Source organism: Ursus maritimus, unplaced genomic scaffold (genome assembly GCF_017311325.1).
Source record: "Ursus maritimus isolate PB19 unplaced genomic scaffold, ASM1731132v1 scaffold_36, whole genome shotgun sequence".
Lineage (NCBI taxonomy): Eukaryota > Metazoa > Chordata > Mammalia > Carnivora > Ursidae > Ursus > Ursus maritimus.
The window spans coordinates 8,146,313-8,163,733 of NW_024426230.1; the positions used below are offsets into that span (position 1 = coordinate 8,146,313).

Here is a 17,421-nt window from a genome sequence, read left to right on the forward strand (position 1 = left end):
AATCTGGGTGCAGAGCCAATATTCTTTACTATAGATTTCTAGTAGTAACAATATGAAATATATTGCCAAAGAGTTTTACAGAAAATTTGTACCTATTTATATTCCCTAGGGAGAAGGAGACAGAGTCTCAAGCAGACTCTACACTGAGTATGGAGTCCTACGCAGGGCTCATTCTCATGACTCCGAGATCACGACCTGAACAGAAACCAAGACTCTGACACCCAACCAACTGTGCCACTCAGGCACCCCCAGGCGCTCCTACTCCTGTATTCCTTGTATGTGGACACTAGTGATTACACTGGGCCTACCTGAATAATCCAGGATAATTCTCACATCTCAAAATCCTTAATTTAACTTCATCTGCAAAGTCTCTTTGGTCATATTAAGGTAATCTATTCAGATTCTGGAGGTCAGGACCCACATACCTTTGAAGGATCATTAGTGTGCCTACTACAGCCAAAATAGGGTTTTAAGAGAGAAAGTTACCAGGCTAACTCAAGACCATGAATGAAACTACTATACAACTTTCCAAAGTCAACGTAGAATAGGAATAATCCATAGCAATTTTGATTCAGTAGAATACAGAATACAAATTATCTACCTTTAAATGAGCCTTCTTTTAACAATTACACAAATATAGAACACAGTGTTTTTTAAAGCACTGTAATTGCTCCTTTAAAAAATAATCTGTATTGGGGCGCCTGGGTGGCAGTCAGTTAAGTGTCTGCCTTTGGCTCAGGTCATGATCCCAGGGTCCTGGAATTGAGCCCTGTGTCAGGCTCCCTGCTGGGGGAGGGGGAGGAGTCTGCTTCTCCCTCTCCCTCTGCTCCTCTCCCCTGCTTAGGCTCTTTCATTCTCTCTCTTAAATAAATAAAATCTTAAAAAAAGAAAAAAAAAGTTTGTATCTTCTAAGGACTATGGCTGATATACAGTTTTTGTGTTTTTTTTTCTGAAAACTTTTACTTATAACCTGCATATATAAGTAGCCACTTACTTTCCTGATTACATATAACTATCTTATTTGGTACCTGTTCAAAATAAATCACAAAACTAAAATATGCAGTACCTGGGGGTGGAATCTCTAGATCAGTTGTCTGCTGGACATTAGTACGACCAGGTCTAGGATCAAAAGCAGGAACCAAAGCAGAAAACTGCCGCTTGAGTACATAATCATCATCCCATGTTCTCCGACGTCCTCCTTTAGTTTCATACTCCTCTTCTTCCTGTTAAAATTCCACATATAGATAAACAAGATAAAACTTTTCATTATTGCAAAAGTGATGTGCTATCTTTAAAATGAGGTGTATGTTAAATACCTCTCTACAAAGCTACTGCACTTCCTTATTCAGCCATATTTCTTAAGCACAAAATGAGCAAATATAAACGTGGATAGGCACATACATTTCTTAATGATTTAAGCTTACCAAAGTTATGTTGCCTTAGTGCTGGTTACACTAATCAACACACGATAAAACGAAAAAGAAGCATATACATACCCTGTATCAGTGTCAATGTCCTGATTTTGATATTAGACTCTAATTAGGTAAGGGGTAACCACTGGCAGAAATTGCACAGAGGGCATAAGTCCGCTCTACTATCTTTGCAACTTCCTGTAAATCTGTAAACTTACAATTACGTTTAAATAAGTTGCTTTTAAAAAAATATAAGTAAACTTTATTACACACTGAATGATATACAAAATATAATGCATGGAAGATGTTTCAAATAACTATGGGGCAAATAAATCAAACATATTTGACAAAGTGCTGGTAACCATTACAGTCAGATGATGAGTTCTTGGGGATTCATTGCATTATTCTTTCTACTTCTAGCATGTTTGAGAATTTCTGTAAGGAATGGTTTTTTAAAGGAACATTTTCTTCTCTTTTACTATCAACAAAAAAAGAGATCAATGAGTTGTAAATGTTGTAAATATCTGATGTAATAAATAAGCCCCTCATATTCCAAACACTTAATTAACTTTGTAACAAATCAAATGGACAGATGATAGCTCTGTAGCCAGAACGTTTGTGTTTTAGTTCTAGATCCAAAACTTCTACGTGTGACCTTTACCAATCACTTCATCTGAAAATTAGGGCTAATAATAACCCTCAAAACGCTGTTGAAATGATTGAAGTAGTTAATACATGGAAAGTACTGAAAACAATGGCTACGATTTAATTAATGATCAATAAATGTTCAGCTAACAAATATTATTATCCATACTACTATTACTGAAAACTATAAATCGTAGATAATAGCAATTAATCATTGTAATAAATGTTCACCATTACCCAAGGACCAAGATGAAGTGCTTTCAAGTAGCAAACTCCTTTATGCGTTATGCCAGGGCAATCATGGAGTCTGTACAATATAGGACCAATCAGTAAGTGAAATTTCTTTTTGTTTATCTGGTAGCTTCTTACTCCCACCTCAACTCCCATATAGTTTTCTAGGCATTTTGGTTGATGCTTTACTGTGAAAGGGGGAAAAATACACTGTAGGGAAGATAAACATTAAGATATTACCTGCTCCCCAATAGGTCGGCTCCCTGCTCCAGCGGGGACTTGTGGTAGCTGTGAGGTGACAGCATGGTGTGTTACATCAGAACGAGAGCCAGCTCGACGCTGAAGGGATGGACGTCTCAGAATCTGAAATAAGAAAATGTAAAGAGACATGTCTAATTATTTGACTCATATATATATCCCTATTCAATCTTAACCCCTATAATCAAAACTATCATTAAAACACTTTATAATTGAATGCTTTATATTCAGCATGCATCACATACAATCTTCACAAGAAATATGCTACAGTAATACCTGTTTTTAAGTAAGATACTAAAAGCATTTCTTGGGAGTCCTTCACCCCATTAAAAGAGAAATAAAAAATATACAAGTTACAATAAAGGGTATTCTCAGGCAAAAGTTCAGTTTGAAGACAATCACAGGAGTTTAACATTAAGAGTTCCGGATCACACTTCCTAAGCTTGGGTGCCCACTTTTGTACTTAACTGACTGATTAATTAGGACATATTACTTCTTCTATGCCTCAACCTCATAGGGGTAAAGACTGATGAAATAATACAGAGATACTGCCCACGAAACAGTACATACTAAAATAGTCTAATTATTGTGAAAAAAACATGACAATTATATTCTTCAGGATCAGTGCAGTTCTTTTAAACCTATTAAAACATAAGCATGTGACATTTTAGTATTTTCCATATATAACCAATTTATTTTCTTTTAAAAGAGAATCATAAATGCTCAGATTAAAGGTGCTTTTCTTAATTAACCACATTTTTCATACTCATGCCATATTTCCCTATTTCAAAGTTTAACCAGGACTCCGTTCTTCCTCTCACTTCAATTATTAACATCTTATGTCAGTTAAAAGAATGGGAGACACTCTCTCTACCATAACCTCCTCGTATTCTTGGTCCTCCTGATTGTCATCTTCATTCTCATCGTCCTCCTCGTCTGGCTCAGGCAGGTCTTCATCATCATCTAGTTCAGCTAACAGAGTACTGGCACGGCAGCTATCCAGGAAATCTACAAAAGAAAACAGTTCTCAATACAACTGACAAAGCATTACAAGGTAATGGTACTGGTTTATTCAAGAGACAAGTATAAAAACAACACTGAGTGATGCCACCCTTCTTCCGCCACCACAAATACAAAATAAGTAATATTGGTTACAGGAATGGTAGAAAACAACACAAGATAAAGGATGACCACAAACCAAATCCAAGTCTACGAACTTGTAATATAAAAGATCAACAATATGGGCTAGGTTTAAAAATAATAATCCTATTGCCAATGTCTGCATCAGCCATAGGAAGCATAACATGGTGTGAAGAGAACACTTTGGAGTCATTCACTCTGTCAGCAAATATCTACTGAGTACCTATGTGCCAAGAGCTGTGTTAGGCACCAGATATATTGCTGTAAACAAAACAGACATGGTCTGAGCCGCCATGGAGCTTAAAGGGAAGAGAGGCATTTAAAAAATAAACAAAATGAGGGGCGCCTGGGTGGTTCAGTCAGTTAAGCATCCGACTCTTGATTTCGGCTCAGATCATGATCTCAGGGTTGTGAGACTGAGCCCCATATTGGGCTCCATGCAGGGCATGGAACCTGCTTAGGATTCTCTCTCTCCCTCTGTCTCTCCCCAGTGGTCATGCTCTCAAAAAGGAAAAGGAAAAAGAAAAATATATATATATATAAACAGAAACTGTAAAACATCATATAAGGGAAAAGGCAGAATAAAGTCAATTAGAGACCAGGTTTAGCTACATGACCTGGCAGGTTAATGATAACAACTACTTATGGACACTGCCTATTTACTATGGAGTACTGTATGTACCATCTTTCATATTATCCATATTCCCTTCCCTTACCAGCCCCCCAATGAAGTCTGTGTCAGATAAGCACAGTCCCACACAATGAAGATGCTGACAAGCTGTTCTGCATAAGGATTGAAAAAGTAATAATGGGACTAAAACAGGGGAAGTTTTACTAGATATGAAAGAAAAAAAATTTCTGTGGATAAAAAGACAATACCCACTCCATATTCCAAAAGAACATTCAGAAGACCATTTATAATTACTTGGTAGAATCTATTATCTGCAAACCTCTGAACCAAATATATATGTTTTAAATCTAATGATTACATAAGACTACAATTCAATACCTTTTACTAGATGGCTAGTAGAAGAAAGAGGCCTGATACTATATTCAATTAGTTTCTAAGGCACACTTTTTTTTTTTTTCCAAGATTTTATTTATTCATTCTACATTGATAGAGACAGCCAGCGAGAGAGGGAACACAAGCAGGGGGAGTGGGAGAGGAAGAAGCAGGCTCATAGCAGAGGAGCCTGATGTGGGGCTCGATCACATAATGCCGGGATCACGCCCTGAGCCGAAGGCAGACGCTCAACCGCTGTGCCACCCAGGCGCCCCCACTTTTTTTTTTAACACTTTAATATTCTGGAATCAGAATGTGTCTTACCAGCAATGGCAAGTCACAGCTAAACTGGAAGCATTTTTCGTTAGTGACATAAAATAATTAATGGCATCTTAAATTTGATGAAATATATTATCCCTAACACATGTAAGGTGCCATCCTGTAATTTAGGAGGGGTTCTCATGAACATGATGTGGTAGTACACACACACACACACTCAGTTCCACTTTTTTCCCCATTTTTGGCTTACTTTCAAATGAAAACAATCTGACTTTAGATACTGAAATCCCATCTCTCACATGTTATAAATTCACTGAAGTGAAAGCTTTTTTACTTGTGATCTTCTCTTTATCAGAATATAAGAACACTTAAATAGCTCCTTATTTCATAGATTTTTGACCATATCACAGAATCACGTCCCTCAAAACCTAACACAGTAAAAGTCTGCATATAGAAATTATTTTATAAAGCAGATGTTCTTCTGATCCCTCACAGCAGCACCCTTAAAGAGTTCTCCAGTTTTAGAAATGTGAAAAAGGAAATTGTAATCATCTAACAATAATTTTCAAAAGGCAACCAGCAGCCCTCTTTAATATTCTTTCCCACTAGCATACCCACAACCTTCCTAACTTTCACATGACCAATAATTAAAGCTTGAAGTTAACATGTAACAAATGAATAGGGAGGGGCAGAGGGGCTCCATGAGAAAAACCAGAGTGGAATATAGTTTATTCAATGAATTTACATTACTTCAGTGTCATCATCATCACCGTTTTGCTACATACACATTTAACAGGTAAGGCAGACACAGAGAAACATAATGATTCTCTTAAAACCACAGAATGTCAGATCCAACTTTTGGCTTGGAATAGGAGAGGACACATTCAGAGAAAAAAAGAAAACACATTAAAGTAAGATTTACATAAAATAGTACTTAAAATATATCTTCATATAAATGTTCTTGTATTTAAAACTAACAAGTTCAATCTTTAAAAAGAACGGGCAAGTGCCTGGGTGGCTCAGTCATTTGAGTGTCTGCCTTCGGCTCAGGTCATGATCCCAGGGTCCTGGGACTGAGTCCCGCATTGGGCTCCCTGCTCCACAGGGAGTTGGCTTCTCCCTCTGCCTTTCCCCTGACTCATTCTCTCAATCTCTCTCTTACATAAATTTAAAAATCTTAAAAAAAAAAAAAAAAAAAAAAAAACAGGCAATGGTATCAAGGCTGTATGTATGTATGTATACTCATGGTAAAGTGTATTCCACAATGATGATGGAAGCACAACCCCTTCTGAAAGGCAATTCAGTAATTACTTCTTTTAAAAATGTACCTTAAGGAAATACACAAGAGTGCAATTCAAAGGTGCTGATTCATAACAACGTTTATGGTAATGAAAAGGTATAACTTAAATGTCCAAAATGGAGAATTTATTAAATAATGATCATATAGTCAAACATTACAGAAACACATCAAACAATGTGAAAATAATCTCACAATATACTGAGTGAAAAGAGCTATCTGGAAAGATAATCCCTTTCTGGGGAAAGAAGAGGGGCCAGATACAGTTCAATCACCAATGGCCAATAATTTAATCAATCATGCTTAAGTCATGAAGCCTCTAAACACCTCCTCCCTCTACCCCCGCAAATGGGGGATTCAGAGCTTCCAGAGTGGCAGACAAGGATACATCCATGGAATGGGAGAGTCCCCAAACTCCAAAGGGACAAACACTCCCGTGCTTGGGACCTTCCAGACCTCACCCTATGCATCTGGCTGTTCCTGAATTACACCCTTTTTATAAGAAACGGCTGATCTAGTAAATAAGATGTTTTCCTGAATCCTGTGAGCCACTCCAGCAAATTTATCAAACCAGAGGAGAGGGTCACAGAAGCCTCCAATTTATAGCCAACCTGTAGCACGGACCTGGACTTTCGATTAGTGTCTGAGGGGTTGGGGAGGTGGTGTTATGGAACTGAGTCCTTTACCTATGGGACATGACACTATCTCCAGGTAGTTAACAGTGCCAGAATTGAGTGACTGAGTTAAACTGCAGGACACCCAGCTGGTGTCTGAAAACTGCTTGGTATGGGAAATCTTCACAAACATTTGGTAGTCAGCGGGGCAGCAGTAAAGTATTGTGTGAACAGAGTGTTGGGAATAAAGGAGACACATGGGGGAGTGTTTTTCCTCTTACATTATAGTATACAAAGAATATAACTTTACAAAGCTTATTAGTCTCTTACACTTCTTTTCTGATAAACGTATCAAATATCTTTGTTGTTATGATTCTTCCAATAAAACTTCATTAGTGCACAAATGGTAAAAAAAGAACACAAAAGTTCCTAGATGTCTGCTTATGATGGGATAATTTAATAGCCCCCATAGCACGGAGTTTTTTCGTCTTATATGAAGATGCCAGATCTTTAATAAGAGAGGATAATTATTTTCTAACTGACAGTTAAAAACAGCATAGCAGGAAAACATACTAAAAGCATCACTATACAAATACCTAAGTATTTTAAACTATCACTTACCATATAAGGAATACTCTGCCTCCTGACCTGTGTCACTCTCACTGGAGGTTGATGTGAGGCTGGTAGTTAGAGTATTACTTAAGGACTGACCAACGGATAAAACTGTTGTTGCTGTGGCTACATTGCTGCTGCTAGTCACACTGGATGTTGACATTGTCACTGTTGATGTGGTACCAGGTGTCGTCAAATTGGGGAAACTCTGAGCACCCATAAGAGGAGAAGCTAAAGATAAAAATGAAGCAAATCAGTACAACTGGGGGGACTGTACAAACCTAAGAAAAACTAGATTATATATTTAGAATAAAAGAATGAGATCATGAAGCACTAATTATTAAAAGGCTGAAAAGCAACAACTTTGGGAACCCAACTGAAATCCAACTAAAAAATCCTTGTTTGTATACCACTGTTATTTTTCAAAAAATTAAGCCTTGCTTTTTTAAAAAGTGAAACAGGCAATGAACTAATTCCCAATGACATCTTCCAAAGGAATTACTTCAACCCATTAGCTTAAGTTGGAATTAAATACCTTCCAGGAGCTAGTATCAATTTAGAGCCTAAGGAAAAGTTAAACCAGTGTGATGCTCTGATTTCAGTTGACTATGACAATATTTAATAGTTATCTATTTCCTCATGCAGCTGAACAATTTCTCTTAGAAGAGTGAAAAACAGAAGTGTGTTACTGTTTTATCCTTTCAGATTAAGAGGTTCTTTATCACACCTGACCTGAATTCTTAAGAGACCATGATTCTCTAGAACTTCACTACAGATTCCTGCAGTGCTAAGTCTGACGCAGTTGTATGTAACACGGTTAATGATCTAGTTAAAGACTGCAGCCAGAACCCACTGAACGAGAAACCCTACTTTGCATCCCTCCGAGTGGAAAAACCATTGGGTTCCATAAGGAAAAGCTCACTTACTTGCTGTGCTCATCACATTCCTCCCCAAAGTATTAGTGTTGTTATCACTGCTGCTTCGGCTTAGATTCATGTTGTTCGTGGCATTAGTCCGTGCTATGTTTGCCACTCTCCTTACAAAACTCTCCAAGCTAGATGTTTCTCTTGAGGACAGATTAGGTACACTTGCACTAGAGCTCATAGGGGCCCCAGCAGCCAACAAAGAACTCACTGACAGTCTGTTACTTGCTGAAGAGCTAAGGGGCCGTTGTGAAGCTGCTTCTTTATTAGTTAACTCAGACACTGAACTAACGTCAGGAGAACTAACACTAACAATTCCCATGGATATTGCACTAGACTCCCCAGGAGTGCGAACAGAACTATCAGGGCCTAACTTTCTTTCGGCATTTTCACTTCCCGTTTCCGCAGTTAAGGTGCTGGTGCTTGCACTGGAAGATGACCCTACTTCTGTTTGAGGGACGTTTTCAGCAGATGAAAGAACAACAATTGGTTCATGGACATCAGCTCCTGAAACTATACTGTGTTCCATTACAATTTCTGATCTCCGTTCCGTTTTGGTCGAACCCAAGCTGATGTCGCTGCTACTGGCCACGCTACACACAGAACTGCTGCTTCCTTTTCTACTTGAGGAGCCTGCAGCAGCAGATGTCTTGTCTGGACAGTTGTTTTTCACCAAGCTGCTCCATGATTGCGTTGTGCCTGAAACAGTGGATGAAACAGGTTTGGGTGATGCCACTGTATCAGGGTCGTACCCTGGTGCAAGCTTGAGGTCAAATTTTCCTTCTGCGCCCATACGGTAAGAGTTTGAGCCACCAGCATCCCAGGTGACATCAATCCAGCCTGGAAAGGGACAGGAGTTTGTGAGACCCAGCAGAAAGCAGAGAGGAGCGTGTCAGACAGTAGCTCCACAATATGGGATCAGCTTTTCATCAGTGCTGAACTTCTCTGAATTTCTATATAGTCATTTAAGGTCTGCCAATTAAAATTAAATTCTTCCTTTTATTTCTCTTATTTCTGAACTGCGTGCTCTGCTGATACCTGAAAACAATGTAAGGGTCATGTTTACATCTATAGGGGTGTCTTTTAAGGGGAAGAACTGTTAAAAACTGTAAAAAGACTGATACAAATGGCGAAATACTACAACTTCAGTTAAGTACAGATGAAATCTAAATAAAAGTTTTTTTAATTGCTAAATATGACTATGTGGTCAAATGTTCTTTCTAGAAAAAAGTTCTGACTTATCATTAATTTTTAACTTTGGGCTAACTTCTAACAATTGACAAACAAAATGTTTTTATATTACTGCACAAATTTTAGGTCACCAGCTCAAATAACACTAAGTTAGCATTTCGGTTGTGTTCTCAAAGTTCAGTGGTTACTTGGTTTTCTTATAAGTTTAATATATTTGAATAAGCACAGAAAATTCTAAAAACAAAATTTTTAAAGTACTGCTAGGCTTTTTATTAGAACCTATAAGCTAAAGCTAAAAATGTGCAAAGAACTAATGAACGTGATATTCAATGTATATTTACTTGTACTTGTAAAACAATACTTGTTCTTTTTAAAAAACAGTAATTAACTTCTGAAACCAGTAAAACAAATTGCCTATTAGAATGGAAAATAATAAAAATTTTACAATCTTAGTTTAGTGTTATAAGCTAACTACTTCAGGGCAAAACACAACACATAAAAATACATGTATTTTTAAAAATAAAAAAGCCTTTATAAAGTCTGAAAGTACTTCACCCATACACGCAGGTACTCCCATGCATGCGCACATGGGCACGCACACACACACACACATAACAAGTTCATATATATTTATGATGAAGCTCAGAGGGGTATAAGTAATACTGAATTACCTGTGGGGATTATCTGCATAGGAGTTCTATGAGAGGAAAACTAACAGCCCCAAATCTACATAATCTAGTTTTGATGAAATTTCAATTGCCCCCATTTTCTCCATATGCTGAAATAACTTCTGAAGAACCAACATTTAACCGTCTCTTCTGCAACATGGGATAGTGTGAATAAAGGAAAGCCTCCAAAACATATACCAATTTCAAATAAAAATAACATTTATACGCATTAATCAGCCCAAAAATATATTGATAATTTATTTTCTTCATAGCAATCATCAAGATCTGTAATTACATGTTTATCTGTTTCACTCAGAAGGCAGGAAATCATACTTTTTTGGTGACCATTGTTTATATGAAATCTAACAAAGTACCTTTACATAGTAGGCACTCATATTTGTGGGAAAAAAAAGGGTATTCCCACTGACACATAGATTCTTTAGAAAGGAAAGATATTTGGGGCACCCGGGTGACTCAGTCAGTTAAGCATTCTACTCTTGATTTCAGTTCAGGTCATGATCTCAGGGTTGTGAGATCGAGCCCACGTTGGGCAGGGTCCACGCTAGATGTGGAGCCTGCCTAAGATTCTTTCCCTCTCCCTTTGCCCCTCCCCACCAAAAGAAATGGTTGGTTTAGGGGTGCCTGGCTGGTTCAGTCAGCGGAGTGTGTGATTCTTGATCTTAGGCTTGTGAGTTCAAGCCCTACATTAGGTACATAGAGTACTTAAAAGTAAAATATTTAAAAAATTAAAAAAGAAAAAGAAAAAGAAATGGTTGGTTTACTATTTGAAAGCTAAGCACTTTCTCTAACATAAGTTTTTAATATAAGACTTAATATGAATGGCCACTTTGGTCAGCCAAAACTGTGAACCGCTACAATAGGCCAGTCAGCAAAAATAAGCTTTTCTTATATACTAAATTCTAAAATTAAGATTCCCATTTTTCCTAGGCAGTTGCTTCAGCTGACTCCAGCCTGAGAAAAATAAACTGCATTCATATACCCCTAGCTAGCCCACACACTTAAAAGCCGAAAAAAACAATTTAGGGGAAACAGAATATTAACTAAGTATCATTAAGATGTCTAAAAACACTTAAAATTTCTGGATTGAATGGTACTACTTTCCTCTCAACTATTATTGGTTTTTATGAATTTTGGCAGTTACATATCTGCTCATTCACTGTAAACCTGCTATAATGACAACAATTTGCAATTATGGTATAACTCTACAGAAATGCATTAAGTAGCAAGGTAATACAAGGAACAGAATCTTAAAAACAGTAAAATCAAGAATGTATTTAGGTAAATAAATGCCTGCATCACACAGAACATGAATATATTAAGATACTAAGTGTTAGTCATTCTCCTAAGCACTGTCACCATTTTTACAGCTCTTCAGATATTTGGTGTAAGTTAAGAATATGAACATTTTACTCCTTTTTGTTTTTAATACCAAGCAAAATTCTTAAGAACACACTACTGGCTAGGCAAATTATCCACTAATAAATCAGCCTTTTGAGTATTTGTAAGAAAAAAATTAGGCATTTAAGTTGCTTCTGGAAATTTAGGAGCAATTTATTAAGTGGGCATGGACTTCTCTAAAATCTACAGCATCAAAGGTTTTAAATGAATTTGATTTAAACAACAACCTTTACCTTATAAAATATCAAAGTCTAAAATCCAAAGAAAAGCTAGTAGACTGAGAAACGTTATGAACGTCATTTTATAATCTATTAATAAATGAAAAGGCTACAATCCTTGTTCTATGCTTTATTAAAAAATAGTTGCTAAAAATGTTAATGCTTTTTCTTCTACATGACTTATAAAATAGAAGATTACTCCCGGATTCCTATCACACTAACAAGAAAAGCATAAGAAATTAAAGATCTATGAAAACTTATGAATAGACCAAAAAAAGCAGAAAATGTGTCTTTAGAGTAGTCAACTTATACTAACTTAATAATCACTTTAAAATATTAGCATTAAGTTCTAAATCGAAACAGAAATTAAAATTTTCCCGTAATTCTAAGTAATTGATTTTTCCGTTTTTAATGTGAAATCAATACAGTTCTTCAACAGAGTGGTAGAACATTAATACATTTTGTAAACTATCCCAAAATAACAAAAGAAAAATATTTTGTATCCCATTTCTACACTAAAAATGCCAAGTACCTACTCACCATTATGCAGTTCCCCTGTGACGGTACCTTCTCCCTGTGGGCTGCCATCCTGATCTCGCCATTTCCAATCAAGGCCTCTGATCACTCGAGCCCCTGGAACCATGTATTTCAGAACCTGGGAGCGAACTAGACGTCTTTGTCTTCTAAGATTAGCTTCTGCTTCCTTAGCTGCTTTCCCTGTAAAGTAGAAATTCAAGAAATATAAACAAGTCACATTTTATAAAAAGAACTGTCTCAGTAAGTTAAAACCCTGTTATCATCTCTTTACCTAGCTGGTCTTCACACACTCCATTTACAGTGCCATAAAGTTCGAATCCAGACAGTGACAGGTAGTGGGTTTGTCCACTAGCATTCTTCCCCATCTGTTTAATTCTCACATGTCGCCACCCTTGTTTCTCATCCTTTGGTGGATCAAGAGGCCAGGTCGCTGTTGACCTGTGAATGTGTTGGAGAAAAAATGGTGTAATGTTTTAAAACAGATGAAAAAGATGTTTAAGGTGGGGAAGAATTTTTACATAATAGAGACCAATAGAAAAAATACAACAAGTTCCACATTCGGTCTGTTACTGAATTCCACAGTTTGTTACACAAGAATCAAGATATCAAAGGAGAAAATCAGCCATCAAGAAAATAAGTTAAAAATGAAATGTTTAAATGTAGACAATTAATGACTCATAACTTTAAATGATTTATGACCGATAAAAAGACAAGAAATAAGAAATTTTAAGAGTAACAAATATGCTTATGATGAAAAAGATTTTTTAAAAATTCTTGCAAAGTTTAAAATGATATATTAAAATATTAAATTTAAAGCCTGAAAAATATTATCTATTAATCCAAATGTTAAGGAGCTCCCTCCGTACATGAACAATGCAGAAAGTAATTTAACTCCATGCCCTATATTCCCTTCAAAATGTGCCACACTGTTCTATTACAACTTAGTGGAACTAAAATTTTTAGAAATATAATACTTTCGAGGGACCTGGGTGGCTCAATTGGTGAGTGTCAGACTCCTGGTTTCAGTTCAGACTGTTATCTTAGGGTCATGGGATCGGCAGCATTGAGCCCCGTGTTCAGGATGGAATCCTCCTTCTCCTGCCCCCTCAGCCCCTTCTGCATGCATACTCTCTCTCAAATAAATAAATAAAATTTTTAAAAAGGAATATAATACTTTTTTTAAAAAAATCATGACTAATATATAAAATTTAGAAAAAGAGATATATAAAAATAAGAAAAATTTGAAAGTTAGCTGTAATTCTATAACCGGAAATAGCTACTGTTAATTTGTAGAATATACATTTATATCATGTGTATATATGGAGAGTTTAGTAAAAAACTAATTCCATTTTTTGTTTTTATTAGTATGCTATATATACACATATATAACTATATATCAATTTCTTTTTAAATAAATAGGCTCAGTGTACTACTAATGTTTTATCTAAGCTGGTAAAAGTTTTGGTAAAATTATCGTTTCAAAGTTTTAATACCTAAATTATAGTTTCAAGTGATGTTTTTAAAAAGAAAATCTTGCTTCAATATTTCACAAAGAAGAGAGCTCTAAGAGCATACAGTTATAAAAATAAACAAAGCTCTTTACTGAGTTTTCAATTTGCAAAGACTCCTCAACTAACCCTGGTTCATTGAGACTGCAGTCATCAACATGGGTATACAAAGAAGTCCAGTTCTGTCCATCTTTGGATACCTGGAAAACCCAGTTTCTCAGTGCAGACCTTCCATAACCACGAGCATGACGAAGTGTATATGCTGATGGTATCACCCAGAGACCCAGATCTATGGCAAACCAGGCATTCTTATCATCATTGCTATGACAATTTAAAGCTGAATTATCACGACTTAGTATGTCTTCTAAGCGGCCATAAGGTAGATTTCTTCCTTCTGATGATGTTACTACTACAAGTCCATAAGCAGCTGGATTTACCCATTCATATGCAGTTCTGAATAAAAGAAAAAAATAAACAGTTAACACTATTAAAATAACTGCAATTTATTCACACTAGCTTTTTTCCACATAAAATTATATTTTTTTAAATCTTGACAATTTAGATATTTTTTCTTCATAAAAAGTAACTGAGATAGTCTTATATTTAACCTCTAAGACAAAATTCCTTAAACTGTAAGATACTAAGAGTGGTTAATAATTTTATTCTACTACCTAGAATTCTTTTTCCAGGTGACTATTTTCACTTTACATTAAATAGCATGACTTACTTGGCATTTGTCCCAATCCAGTAAATGATTCCATTTTCATCAAAATCATGCTGGTGCCGAAATATAAAATTTTGGCCTTCTCTTAATTTCCGAACAAAAACAAATGAAGAACGATCAAAATCATACCACTGCTTTGCTACCTATACCAAAGAAAATACAGAAGACACTCACCTCAATAATGCTATTTTCAAATGCACTGCCCACTTTTTCCTATCCCTTTAATGTGACTTATTTTTTTAAGAGTTTATTTATGAGAAAGAAAGAGAGCGAGCGAGTGAGAGCATGAGCCGGGAGGTGGGGGGGGAGGCAGAGGGAGAGGGAGAAGCAGACTCCTTGTTGAGCAGGGAGCCCAATGTGGGACTCGATCCCAAGACCCTGAGATTATGACCTGAGCTGAACGCATACGCTTAACTGACTCAGCCACCCAGGTGCCCCACAATGTGACTTATTTTATTGCAACAAATACTCATTAAAGAATATTTGGGGAAAATCCCACAAAGAAATAAAATAAGAATAAAACAGAATCCACTTGAGATTCTGTCTCTTCCTCTCCCTCTGCCCCTCCCCTGCCACACATGCACTCTCTCTCAAAAAATAAATTTTTAAAAAAAGAATATTTTGGGAAAAAACAGAAAAACTCATATTTCTTTTTTTTTTTTTTTAAGATTTTATTTATTTATTTGACAGAGATAGAGACAGCCAGCGAGAGAGGGAACACAAGCAGGGGGAGTGGGAGAGGAAGAAGCAGGCTCATAGTGGAGGAGCCTGATGTGGGGTTCGATCCCATGACGCCGGGATCACGCCATGAGCCAAAGGCAGATGCTTAACCGCTGTGCCACCCAGGCGCCCCGAAAAATTTTGGTACAATATGATCAGATGTTGTTTTACCCTGTCTGTTGAAATAATGGAGTAAAGAACTACTCTATGATATTAATAGTGGGGTACTTTGGTTGTAGAAATATGAGTTTTTCTGGGGCGCCTGGGTGGCACAGCGGTTAAGCGTCTGCCTTCGGCTCAGGGCGTGATCCCGGCGTTGTGGGATCGAGCCCCACATCGGGCTCCTCCGCTGTGAGCCTGCTTCTTCCTCTCCCACTCCCCCTGCTTGTGTTCCCTCTCTCGCTGGCTGTCTCTATCTCTGTCAAATAAATAAATAAAATCTTAAAAAAAAAAATTTTTTTTTCTTCCTTATTGGTCTTTGTATATTTTAATAGCTATATAATATTCAAATTAATGGAAATAATTGCCAGCTTGATATTCTTTTCATTGACTGGCATTAAGGTTTTGTTCACAATTGTAGTATTACAAATGTCTCTAATAAACATCTTAATGAAGAAAGCATTTGTAGTGCATAAAGATTACTTTCTTAGAACAGAGTCCAAAAAATGGAATTATAAGGTCAAAGTGCATTACCATAACTCTGGACACATACTTCCCCAACTACTTTTCAGAAGGGTTAAACCCCATAGCAGAGTATGCCTATTTCACCATGGCCTTGCCAGAAACTCACCATTTTTAAGAGATACTGTTCCAGAGATTCAACTGTAGCTAGGGGTTCCATCTTCAACATCCTGCCAGTCCTGTCTATCAATGCAGTTTCACCAGGTGCACGTTCCAACCGAAATCTTAATCTTCTTGTAAGTATCTGTACAAAAATGATAAAACTGCTTGAGAGAGTACCTTTTCTCTTAGAACTGTAAAAATGAGAAACATTCTCAATAGTAATTGAAAACTGTAAGTTATAGTGTAACCATAGAAGAAAGATCAATATCTGTTTTCTATTAATTTTGTTTTTAAAAAGGACCACTGGGAGCACATGGGTGGCCCAGTCAGTTAAGCGTCCAGCTCTTAATTTCAGCTCAGGCAGTGAACTCAGGGTCATAAGATCAAGCTCCACGTCAGGCTCCATGCTCAGCACAGAGTCTGCTTATCCCTCTCCCTCTCTCTTTCTCTCTCAAATAAATAAATAAAATCTTTATAAATAAATACATACATACACACATACATAAATAAAATTTAAAGGGACCACTGAACAAGTGATACTGGCTTTCAAGAAAGAAACAAAGTTAAAAACGTACTTAGAATTCCTAAACAACTTTAAATACACGTGGTTTAAAGAAATCGTAAAACACTGTAACAGAAGTATTACATTCCTTACAAGCTGCAATTTTCCAGGTAAGTTATGAAAAATAGCTAATTATTTAGTTAATTTATTCCTTTATTTTTTTAATCATTCTTTTTTTTTTTTTAACTGAGTCAGCCAGGCACCGCTATGGCTTAATCAACTTTTAAAACTACAAGACAGCTTCCAATCCAATCCATTTTATTAAGCAAATATGAAACTAGCAATTTTGGGTAGTTTGATTGCTGTTTAAATCTTCACTATTTCCTACAGATACATAATCAAATACTTATATGGGCATGTGGGTAGCAGTTTAGACTGCAAAACTACTGGAGGGCACATCACCAGCCTTCCTTTATCTTGCACAGTCTCCTAAAATGGGAAGTACATAATAAAAGATGTTGATGTTCCTAGGACTGTACAAGCAGGGGAATTTCCAGTCTTTGAGACTTATCTCTGTATCATTTACTTATCAAGGATGAAGCCTTGGGGTGCCTGGGTGGCTCAGTCAGTTAAATGGCTGCCTTTGGCTCAGGTCATGATCCCAGGGTCCTGGGTTGGGCTCCCTGCTCAGCAGGAGTATACTTCTCTCTCTCCTCTTCCCTCCCCTCGCTCATGCT

At 36.7% G+C, this 17,421-nt stretch overlaps 2 protein-coding genes across 2 annotated transcripts in view; one reads left to right on the forward strand and one right to left on the reverse strand.

Annotated features, from left to right (window-relative positions):
• Nucleotides 1-8,952, forward strand: part of AP4S1 (adaptor related protein complex 4 subunit sigma 1) — a 73,296-nt gene extending 64,344 nt beyond the window's left edge. The window contains exon 6 of the mRNA XM_008710403.2: nt 8,823-8,952. The gene's annotated coding sequence lies outside the window, so the exon portion shown is untranslated. The remainder of the gene's footprint in view (nt 1-8,822) is intronic.
• HECTD1 (HECT domain E3 ubiquitin protein ligase 1) overlaps nt 1-17,421 on the reverse strand; it is an 85,653-nt gene that overhangs the window by 17,772 nt on the left and 50,460 nt on the right. Inside the window, exons 20-29 of the mRNA XM_040620801.1 lie at nt 16,190-16,324; nt 14,683-14,822; nt 14,085-14,408; nt 12,719-12,885; nt 12,451-12,627; nt 8,418-9,254; nt 7,501-7,722; nt 3,421-3,554; nt 2,529-2,651; nt 1,067-1,223 (exon numbers count right to left, since the gene is read on the reverse strand). Coding sequence (XP_040476735.1) covers nt 1,067-1,223; nt 2,529-2,651; nt 3,421-3,554; nt 7,501-7,722; nt 8,418-9,254; nt 12,451-12,627; nt 12,719-12,885; nt 14,085-14,408; nt 14,683-14,822; nt 16,190-16,324 — 2,416 coding nt within the window. The remainder of the gene's footprint in view (nt 1-1,066; nt 1,224-2,528; nt 2,652-3,420; nt 3,555-7,500; nt 7,723-8,417; nt 9,255-12,450; nt 12,628-12,718; nt 12,886-14,084; nt 14,409-14,682; nt 14,823-16,189; nt 16,325-17,421) is intronic.